Raw genomic sequence first — 12,086 nt, 5'->3', positions numbered from 1 at the left:
ACACCAAATCATTTAATACTAAACGCTGCTTATTCACCATGCCAGTTGCAATGGAAGACATTTACAAATGAAAGCTATCTTGACCCCTGCTGTGTTTTGGAGATATTGAATCTTATAAATTTAGGCTTCGTAATAGTAAAAAAATATCAATTTAACAAAATGTGCCAAAAAGGCACAAGAAATTTTTATTCAGCACAGCCTTCAACCACCGACTGCAGACTGTGAAGGAGCACGCGCACCCATCAAACCACTCAGTTCTGCTGTCTGTCATTCAAAGTTCCAGGCAATTTCAAGAAGTGTCACGTAAGTAATAACTGACTTTTCAGTGGCACTTTAAAGTTATTTCCACTTGATGATTTCTATTTTTATACCTTTTTACATCTATTGTTGTCTTCATTCTGTCATCCCCTCTCTTCAGTCACTTCCTTGTTCTGCTCTAGCAGTCCTCCTAATCTCACATCTTACTTAACATTCACTTCAGGTGGAAGTTAGCGATTACGCTGCACATACCTCAGCAGCTGGGATGCCCTCTGGAGGGCGACACTGTAACAGAACTTCCTGCTCCAGAGATACTTCTTTTCCCAGGGGTTCTTGTTCAAATGACTTCTTCAGGTCTGGGGAGAGAAACAAGAAACTTAATGCCTAGGGGCAAATTATAATGTCAACCAGACATCATGCGAGGCCATCTGGCAAAAAAGCCTCCTCTGATTCAGCAGTTAGGGAGACCATTTTAGCGATAATGCTCTGTCAGTGTAAAGCAGGGACATTACTTAATTTTGACTTAATAATGACACAGTAATTATGAAGGTGGGGGTGTTTGAAGACAGCAAACATCAGCTGACTTCTCACACTCTTCAGTCCACAACAAGAAAAAAACACTTAGTTACCTTAGTTTGCACAAGGATGCACAAAGCTAACCACACACTTACACACGCAACAAGTACAGTCACTGGTCCGAATACTTTCAAACGCTTTAGCTTCACACATTAAACCCAGTCTGCAATGCACAATGTTTAACCTTGCTTTCCTCCCATACAGATTTCTGAAAGCTGAGGAATCTCCAACAGGCCAAAGACAATAAATGATTCAAGCTAATGGTTCACATGCCATTATAAATGACAGCATTACAAAGCAGCATGGAATGTGCTGCTGGTTCTTTCACTGAATGTTTCAGAAAGGACTGTGCCGTTTTCATTTTGAAGAAGGAAAAAAACCCAAAAAGCTCAGAGTAGATGACTTTAGGACAACGAACCAGGACAACAGAACTGTGGCAAAGGGGACGGTAGAGAAAATGCATCCTTTACATTAAACATTAAAAACACTAAAAGTTTATGTTTGATCTTTTTTATGGTCTCGTATTTCTTACAGTGAGTTACACAATTTTATGAACTTTCAGACAATCTCACTGCTCTGGGAAACCCAACACTAGTTTTTCTATATTGGTCTGTGCGTGTGTGTGTTTTTTTTTTTAATTGAACATTGCCCTCTGATTCGTTTCATGTATTGGAAGTACAGTTTGCCTTTCTGCTCACCTCCCTAGTCTGCTGCCTTATGATATACTGCAATCGTGTATCCCTTTCCCGAAGTTGAGCTCAACACATGTAAAAATAATTAGCCTGCCACAGAAAACGGCTCATAAAGGCACGCTGTAACACGAGATAGATGGCAGCATTGCAGGACTTAGCAGGTCACTTTATTTATGGTGCTGATCAAATGCAGTGGATTTCTCCATACGAATGTATGGAGTTGGTGTGGGAGTATGAGGCAAGAGACCACTAATCTTTCCATCTAGTCTTTTGGATGTGCAGTAACTTCTAAAGTGTGTAATATGGCAACATCAATGTGCTTTTTTTCTCCTGCAAATTACTTTTTAAATAAAGTACTTACATTCACATCTCTTTAGTGCAAATAAAAGCAAGATTTGTAACTGGATGATAGTCTAAATAATTGAAATAATTTCAGCAAGTCAGAGTGATGGATTATTTTGTTGCATACCTTAAGAAAATGGAGTGAGAAATGTAATGTTGGTGTTTTAATAATATTTTAAATACTACTAACATGGCTTCATTTAGCTGTGGCAAGCTGGTAAAAACCTTTTCTTTAACTTTCAAAAGTTTGAGAGTCACTTTGTTGGTTGGGGGAAAAAGACTTGCAGTTAATATGTCCTCTGCCCTTAGTTTTTTAAAACCATACAGAGAACTTTGATAGGACGGAGCAGTGTGTGTGTGTGTGTGTGTGTGTGTGTGTGCGTGCGTGTGTGTCCATGTTGTATGTACGTCTATGTGTGTTAACCTTGAATACTTTTGCTTTCCTGGTTCCCAGGTGTACTCTTAATCACCTTATCCGTCAGCAGTGGTACACCATTTGTGGACACACACAGCCACACACTAGACAGGACATTTTTTTAATGCTGAACCAATCGACTCTGAGTCACTCTCTGGGTATTTCATCAGAGCATTCACCTTACAGTGGCTAAAAAGACATGGAAGGTGGAGGAGTGAAAGAGAAGGCAAAATGGGAGGGGGAGAAAGAGAAGGTGGAAGTTGGGATGGCAGGTGGGAGCTGAAAGATGAGAGCCAAAAAAGTTGGCAGCAATAGCAAGACTGTCCCTTTTTTTAAACACCAAAACCATCTGCTTGGTCTGAAGTCTTTTTCATGTCCACGTTGCCTTAATTAACTCATCCAATAAAAATGAAACCACCCTGTATAGTCTTCATTTGTGTCCTTTATTTCTCACAAAATCAGTAATCCACCAAACCTCCTTATCATCAGTCCAACGTTGACTATGTCTCTGTTCTCATGACTCAAACATGTCTTTAAAAGAAAATGAATGGGAGCAAGCCTTTTTAACTCTTAGGTGAGCCTTAAAAATCTCAACTCTTTTAACCCTAAGAACGAAAAATGCCAACTTTTCAAAGACTTCTTTAAACATATTATATAGTCATATTTTTTTCACTTTAAATGACTCAGTCTTTTAAAACTGCTTCAGCCTGAAATATACATTGATACATCTATCAGCACCAGCACATAGCTGGTGGCATGGTGCGCAAGTCCTGGGATCAAACCTCTGGCTGCTGGGACATAACAGTGCATTCCAGTCTTTGTGGGAGACCAAAATATGGGGATGACAAAAAAAATGGAGAAGGAGAAGTCCGCTCTGTCACTACTTCAACCATCTCCTCTCCACTCTCAGCATCAGATGAGTCAGAGTTGGACTCCGGCTGGTCTGATTCTACCTCTGAGACCTCCTCGCCATCTTTACATAGTGTAAAGATGGCGTCTCATGTCCAGAGCCTCCAGTGTTTTTACCAAATCCCAAAAAAACTCATACTTCTAACCATGGCTGCATAAATCACCTGAGCAATAATACCATCAACAATCATGTCAAGATGTGGGATCAAAAATTGCATGACTTGTAATGATTTTCAATGGGGCATTTTTTGGCCTCAGGATAAAATGTGGCTGTTTTTGTACAGCCATTTTAAGCTAATTTAAGGAACAGACAAAACAGTTGTGAATTTTTTTTTTTTTATTAATGTCCTCTGGCAAATATAAGCTATATTCATTCCGCGGCCAAAGCATGAAAATAAAAAATACAAAAAACCGAAATGGCACAAAATGTCCCCTCTAAGAGTTAAAGTACTTGTTTATCATTTTTGATCTCTTGAATTCAGAATCATTAATCCTTCTCGTCTGTATTCATATAAAGCCAAGTGTTTGAGCATGAGACCAGGGTGCTGATCAAACTGTGTTTAGCCCATTAGTTACGTGAGGAATGAAAGGACAAGTTTCATATGCTGTTCTCACACTTTCTCTCTCACAAACACATACACCTTTTTTTGATATGAAAAAATAAATAGAAATACAGTATATAATGCAGAAAAAGACTTTGTACAATTCTAACGAACTTGAACGTCCACATTTGGTATGACCACTTTTATTCTTCAACTGAGCCTGAGGAAAGCTTTCGTGTAATTTATTTAAGTACAGTCTTCAGGAATAGTTCTCCAGGCTTCTTGAATGACATTAAAAGCTCTTTTTTAGATGTTGGATGCCTTTTGTTCAATTCTCTGTCAAGATGATCACACACTGCTTCAATAATGTTGAGGTCTGGGCTCTGGGGAAGCCAATTCATGACTGACTCTATTCCACTGTGTGCTTTTCTATCCAGGTATGCTTTCACTGCAGTGGCACTGTGTTTTGAGATCATTGTCATGCTGAAAAATGGAGCTGTTGCCAATCAGACACTTTCCAGATGGTACTGCATGGTGGATCAAAATCTAACCAAACTTTTTTGTGTTTAAAGTTCCACCAATTTGGACAAGACCCCCAGTACGACTGATTTTCAGTGCAGTTCTTCAGCCTTTTTTTTTGTTTCTCTTCTTGAACCCCACCCTTCCAATTCTGATGAGCCTTCAGCAAATACTAGATCAACACAACGGAAGGGTCAGATACATCGCCCAGGTCCTGTGGCAGGTCAGTCATTCAAGTCCAAATATATGAACAAGGCATTAGCGGTGAACATGCTATTACTCCGATGTACACTAATATAGGTAGTAACCTATAACTATGTGATTTTATCCCAACCACACAGTGAGGTTTACTTTCATGTGATATGAATCAAATCAGATTTCATGCTTAGAGTCATATCAGTGAAGAGAGTTATGTGAGGACACAGAGTATTGTTGGGGCTGAATGATAACTTCACAATACAGTCAAGTCCCTGTGGGGGATGACAGCCTGAACAGAGCATGATGGTTCATTATGGGAGTAATCACCCAAAGCTTTAGCCCTAAATCCACCACATGGCTACCCACACAACACAGACACACACGTAGAGGAACAAATAGTGAAAGACAAAGAAAGACAGAGGCACAGAGATACTATGGCAAATAATAGACACTGGAGACAAGGACAAACAAGCTGGCACAGCACACATGCAGACAGGACAACAGCACACATGGTATGATGTTCACAGTGGTGCAAATAAATAGACTTTCATACGTGCCTTCAAATGTGCAAATAAATAAATTAATAAATAAAACTACTGTAGACATAAGAAGAAAAAAGGGGAAGTGATTGAGGCATGAGACACTTCTTTTATGCCAGGCAATTCCAGGAACAATTTCCTAGTCTTAATTAGTAAGGGAGATGGTGAAATGAGGAGTTGGCTGTGAGTTGATTTCCATAAAGCTTGAGAATGAAATTAAAGCAGATTAAAGCAAACTGCTTGGGGGGATGAATAGACACACACACACACATTTACACACGTTGATAACTTATGGCTGACAAATTGTCACCAGTTTGGTAGCAAGAGCACATGTTTATTTGAAAGGTGGGATTTTTCTTTGTTTGTGTGTTTTTTTTAATTTAATTATTTTTTTTGCTTTTGGTTTAAGTGTCTGTGACATTGTGTCTGTGACACTGGGGGCCACAGATGTGTGTTGCTGTGCACACATGTGCCCAAGGAAAATTACTGCATGCACAAAACAGGAGGTATAGCCGAATCATTTCACTGAACCCAGTTCACTCATTCATAAATATAACAAAACCATGGCTACATTCTTGAGAGACCTTTTTAGATTTACAGCAGAGTTGAGAAGCAGAGACCTTATGCACTGTTCTTCATTGGGAACGCTCTCATATGTACAGTAAAAGAGTGTCAGCATTTATTCAAAAATGACCTCTTCATGCATAAACTCCTCGTTGCCTTTCTCCTCATCTCCCTCTCCTTGAGTCCATCATCGCCCCCTCTTTTCCTCTCCCTCTGAAACTTCTTCTTCCATTGCTCAAGTAAGACTGTTATTATGTTTGTGGTTAGTTTGTTGCCTCAGGCACCTCTACATAAGCACATTCAGAGCAATTATCTAGAATGGGTGTCTTTGCCTGTATACTACCAATGCCAAATCATATTGGTTTCCCCTCATGCAGCTGCTCAAGCAATAAAGAGCAATGTGAGATTCTTGGGAAAAAAGGAGGAAAGGAGTCTCCTTCGCTTTCACAGAGGATAATTTGTGCATCCACGTCCTTCACAATTGATTGTAATTAAAAAAAGAAGAAAGAAGACCTGCGGCTTAGAAGAAAAGCAAATTGATGCAGGTGATACAAGAAGAAGATATCATTTAATAAACATCAGAAAAATGGGATATAAATGGATCTGAAATTAAAACGTTAAATGATAACCATCCACTTAAGCCATGGCTATGGTGGAAAGAAATTACATTACAAAGATGTTTTTTTTGTGGATTTGTACTTTTAAAGTCTTATCTACATTTCAGTTGCAGATAACTGCAATGCAAATTATTTCAAGTTTATGATATCCACATCGTGCTTTTTACACATCTTTTGTGATGCAGGCAGCCCAATTTTCATTCTGCCTAGTTAAAATATAATTATAGATATACTCAGTTCAATTATTTTGCATTTGTAATGACTGTAATGTGGGAAGCAGGAGGGACCAGTGGCTTATGGCAAAGTAATTCATCCCTCCATCAGTCAGTTTCCTTAGCTGCTCATCCAGCTTAGAGTCAAGAGGGCAAAGTGATCCATCCACATATCCACCCACTTAACTGCCTATCCACGTAATCCATTTTATCAATTTATTCGAATATCTTTGTTACCCTCTAAATATTAATATTAGGGTTAAATGCTACATTCTGTGTAAATCGACTCTGAAATAATGGTTTTGCTGAAAACAGTATTTGACAAACACAAGTCCAAAACACTGTAAATTTCCAATCTAACCTCAGAAGTACTGTAGTTCATGTATCGTGTGTAGACAAGAGCAGAGACTTCCAAAAAATACTTAACAGTTGATAACAAAAGCCATCTATCACTGTCTAACATGGGCTAACTTCAAACAGATCAGTGAACCACAGGACACAAAGAAGAGTGCCAAAGAGGAAGAACAAGCCACAGCCTGCAGAGCTTTGAAAGCTATAGCAAGCAATCATTGTAACTCACTATACAGTTACCATGTCATTAGATTATTCTGTCTTGGCATGGAGTCAATTAAAAAAATTCTTGGCAGGTCATTAAATCAAACGATTAAAACTATTTTCATACCCAAAACACACACACACACACACACACACACACACACACACACACACACACACACACACACACACACACACACACACACACACACACACACAGCAGCAGCAGCAGCATAATTGGCCAGTAGTTTCTAATAGAATGCTGATTGGTCTTAAATGTACACACGCATAGCTTAAAGTTTGTCAGGATTAATTCTTTTGCGATCATGCTTTAATGGAGCAGCACTTTTCTGCATTTTCTCCTGTTAATCTCTGTTATTGTTCTGATTGTAAAAAATCTTTCTGCTTTAAAAAAAAACAGTGCAGTTAGACAGAGAAACAAATTGATTATAATTTCATTGTGATTGAGTGAACTAAGAACGACCCGAGAGCAGATTAAAAAGGACTATGTGGTGGAAAAATCAACTATTGCTCAGACAGGTGAGCAAAATTAAATTTGCATTACTGATTGAAATACACAAATCGCCATCTTGCCATTCAACAATATACAGTAGGACTGCACGTTTGGGGTGATGCCACTGCTGAGTATTGTTTTTAACATTACAGTCATTGCTAATATTATAAATACTAGTTAATTTGTACAAGACTGATAAAGATGAATACATGTTTGTCAGATTTAATCTGATATATGGCCATGCTGAAGTTGTCTGCGTTTTTATAAGAGCAGTTTTCATCATTGGTTCTTCAAGCATTTGATAAAGTCAAAGACTCCTTAAAACTCTGATCTCTTATACAAAAGTCCTGATAAACCAATAAAACTCAAAAATATTTTAGAAGTGAAAGACATGTGACCTTGAGTGGCACAGTCATTTTCAGAGTGGTTATATAGGGAGTCATTTTCTCTAAGTGACTTTAGAGAGTCTCTTTCCACTCAGACCAGTTCTTTCACTCAATGCCCCACCCTGTCATTTCGACACTTCACAACTTGTGATCAGCTCCAGACACCAGACAAGGTCTTTCCATCCACAGTCAGGTTTCGAACAAGTAAACAACTCAGCTCGCTGACATAGCAACAGCATTTCCTCTGTGTTTCCATTTTGTATAATGACTCATTAACACAAAAAACAAGATCAAAGGTTGAGTGCTACCTCTGGTAAGAGACAATATGTTCTGGGGACAAACTGAGTGTAACCGTTCATCTGTTCTGTGGTTGGGATTTTTTAAGTTTTATATTTTTATATTAAGTGAAATATATTGTGAAGATATTTTTTTTAACATACATTAAAAATCTGCATCATTCTAAGAATCAGTTCACTTTTCACACACATAAGGGTTCAGCTGTTGTTTCGTATGTAGCCTACAATATAAAGTACATGGAAGTGGCAGTGAACTGAATGGTATTGTAATGTACTTTGAACTTTAAACTTTTTTTTAAGTTCAGGTTTTATAAGAGTTTATTTTTACAACACATTTTGTTTTGCTTTAACCTTTGACTTTTGTTGTTTGTGAGACCTATGTGAAACTTCCTGCCTCCCTTTAAATTGTCCCCTTTTTCCCCTTCTAAAAAGAAATGTTGTTGGCGAATATGACAAAACAAAACAGTAACTATATAGTATTACGTTGCGTGACACATATGTAATTTTCCCCATAAATGAAACTTTAAAAGGTGACTTGAGTGAATGAGTGAGTTCTGTTGCAAGTAAATCAACACCACGGCTTACCATTATAACACATAAGCGCACCCTGGAGCAGTATTTGACATCTGGGAAAAAGCTCTGTGGCTTAGAGCGGTGGTGAAACACCATAACCACACTCCTACACACACACGCACACCCTGTGGATTCCTAGTACAAAAATGTTTATTCAGTGTTTGCAAACATCATGAAGTCACTTTCAGAGCCAGCAACCAATATCCTCCCGATGATATCACCAAGAGAGCACCGAGGAACAGAGCACTGAGGGTTTTCCACTGGAAAGTTAATTCAGGGTGACTGTGGATGGATGTATAGCAGAAATATGTATAAGACAGTGTGTTTTTGCTATATGCATTACTCGAACTGCTACTGTAAGCATGCCATTTTATACTCAAAAAGGTCAAATGTGAAACTGCAACTGTGGCTGCTGCTGCTGAGCGCATACATCCAAACCACTGCAGTGATTTCCCTTTGCTGAGGTGGGGAATGATTGTGTCTAATGCTATAAGCTACAGTAAAGACAGGTTTAAGCCTATGTGAGTGTAGAAACTATGAAAAAATGCCTGCACACAAAAAGAAAAACCAAAAAAATATATATATCACTGTTGAGACTTGTTTTTTCTTAGTCCAATTTAACCATGATTGAAGGAAAACCTAAATACATGCAGCTGAGACATTTGCATCATAAGCAAAACAGACGAAATTCACTAATAGGCATTTTCCAGTTGACACAAGTAGCTGCCTGTGCTCCTGTGCCTCTGAGTGTCTGGACTCCTGATTGCTATGCAAACCCTTGTCTCCGTGGAAGGTGGCAGAACAAATTGCCATCATCTGAAATTTGTGTGCGCATGCAGCTGTGTGCAGGGCTGTGTGTACGTGTCGCATGTGTGTGACCTTGACATATTGCTAAGATATTGAAGGAGAAAGGCTTGACCTGATAGCCACAGGGCCAGAGATCATGACTGCCATTGCATGCACATTTATGCGCATGTATGTGTCTACATTCCCCTTACCCCCGTGTACCTGGCTGCGATGCTGTGAATGACTCATTTACTATGTGAATATATCTGTGTTTGCCTCTATGTGCTTTATAAACCACAAAAGGGGCTAAAGTGGTCTGCTACAAAAGTCCAATAAAACTGTCAGATATTAAATATCACTGTATGTGTGTGTCAGATTTAGAGTCACAACACTTATTGCCATTATCCTGCTACAAACTGCATATTTTGTTAGTGCCTCGGAGTGTTACATCTGTACTTATTAAAAAGCTTGGAGATGCTGGAGAATGACACAGTTTAAAGCAAGAGAAGGAGAGAGAGAGAGCGCTGATGACAGAATTAAACAATAAGCTCATGAAGAGCGCACTCTCAATAAGCAATAAGAAATAACAGGGGAGAAAACAATGGGGAAGAAAATGAGTAGGAAGGTGAAAGCAGGAGAGAAATGCTGAATTGCTTTTGCATGGTGCAGTGGAAAAAAAGACACTTTGCTCAGCAAGCTCTAGCTGCCAGGAAGCATTTTAATCACAACAGTAGATCCAAATAGGAGCCGAAAAGCAGGGTAGGTCAGGAGGTTGGGTCGATTTGAAGTAAAAGGTTATCACAAAAGGGGGCTCAGTGTAATCAGATCTGGTTAAGGGAAAAGTCACTGTTATAACTGAGAGAGAGAAAGTGAAGGACGGTGGGACAGATAAAGTCAGAAGGAAAATATGCCAGTACGTGGAGAAAATAAATGCATAAAAAAGAGATATGAAGAGAAATTAATAAAATGAAAGACTACCAGGATTTAGTATAGAAGATTATTTTTTTCTTCTTTGATATTTGTTGAACCTTCAAAGCGTTTTAAGCGTTTTAAAGGCATCATCCCTCACCATCCCGCCTAACCTCCAGCAAGTCTCACAGTCGAGCAGTTATAAAGTTTTACCTACTTTGAAAAAGTTGGCTGACAAAATGTCGAAAGAAAAGATCTGGAAAGAGCTAGTTTGCTTTTGCTAAATTAGCGTGAAGATTTATGATTTAGCGCAGATAGCTGACAGCCACGAAAGGACTGGTTAGACAATATAAAACATTGTATGTTAAATATAGCAAATATTGGTAACTTTTCTGTTGTTTTATTTATTTATTTTAACTATGATGTGATATAATGTAATTTCAGAAACTACTTTGTGCCACTTTTTTACAGCATTAATAATTAATTAATGAATCTGAACCCAAAAGAAGTTGGATGAAAAACTCAAATCAAGAGATGTGATAATGTCACAGTGCATGCTAAATGATGCTACTGCATGATAAACAATACTGTAAATGGGTTGTGATGCATTCTCATTCTTGCGTACATAGGCACATTTATGCATGTAAAATCGATGCCAAGTACCTTGTTGATAAGCTAAGTCACTCAGCAATACAGCAGTGTCTGCAGTTATGTGTTTTCCTCTGCGAGTCTCAGAAGCCTGTAAACATAAACTTGTATTCATCTGTCTCTTAGTATGTATCAGCCCAAACATGAGCCAAAAACGGCACATTACCCAGATTTCACTGCACCCCAAGGAGGGCCCACTCCATTCGAGAATGTTATTAGCAGAGCTTAGAAGGATATTTCTGACTGTGTCACTAACTCTCTGCTGAGAGAAAAAAAATCCTCATCTGATGAAACATTGCAGAGAGTAGTGATGCTGTTATGAATTAAAACAGGAACAACTGACAAGCCAAATTAACGAAGGAATGTACTGCTGCCACAATACTGTGTGATCATACACTGTTGAACTGCAGAGTATTTGCTCTTATGTAAAATTCAAAAACACAACCTTAAGAGTTCTAGTAAAAAAAAAAAAACCATTAAAGTATTTACTTAAAAACTAGAATCCTTCTCAGCGTGGACTTCATGCCCCTTTTGCACAGATTTCTGGAGAGGAGTTCTGACATTGTAAATGTTCTTTTTAAGCTTCTCTTTGCTGGAGGGGTTATATTGGTCCACCTTTATCTTTGAAATACCCCAAAGGTGTTACATTAGATTCAGGTTAAGGACCCTACCTTGCCTGGTCATAGTTTTCATTTTTTATTCCTTTTCAGAAGCTCTTTTTGGTACCGTGTCAGCCCTCTACAACCTCGAATAAGTGGTTAAGAAAATGAATGGGCTTTTGCATTATTATCACACTGGGATATTCCAGTTCACCTGAGCTTTTGGAGAGTGGGAGCTGTCTTGTCAGCTAGTATTATAAATTTTAGTTAGAGTATGCGTTCACTGTGTTATACCAGGCCAGATTCATACCCGTCATGTTGGACCCCTTCTGACCTGAACAATTTATCTTAGTCTTATCCCGAAGGATGTGCTCCCACTAATCACCAGCCTTTTTTTCCCCCCATGTTCTTATGCAAGTGTTAGTTTTATATATGAT

The 12,086-nt window shown here is 38.6% G+C and overlaps 1 protein-coding gene across 2 annotated transcripts in view; it reads right to left on the bottom strand.

The window, feature by feature from the left end:
- Positions 1–12,086, bottom strand: part of LOC308403754 (netrin receptor UNC5C-like) — a 192,360-nt gene that overhangs the window by 65,199 nt on the left and 115,075 nt on the right. For both annotated transcript variants that reach the window (XM_080893459.1, XM_080893460.1), the window contains exon 4: positions 511–614. In XM_080893459.1, coding sequence (XP_080749585.1) covers positions 511–614 — 104 coding nt within the window. The remainder of the gene's footprint in view (positions 1–510; positions 615–12,086) is intronic.

This window comes from Rhamphochromis sp. 'chilingali', assembly GCF_963969265.1.
Source record: "Rhamphochromis sp. 'chilingali' genome assembly, chromosome: 10".
NCBI lineage: Eukaryota > Metazoa > Chordata > Actinopteri > Cichliformes > Cichlidae > Rhamphochromis > Rhamphochromis sp. 'chilingali'.
The sequence above is the reverse complement of the archived record's forward strand: the minus strand, read 5'-3'. Positions and strand labels throughout refer to the sequence as shown.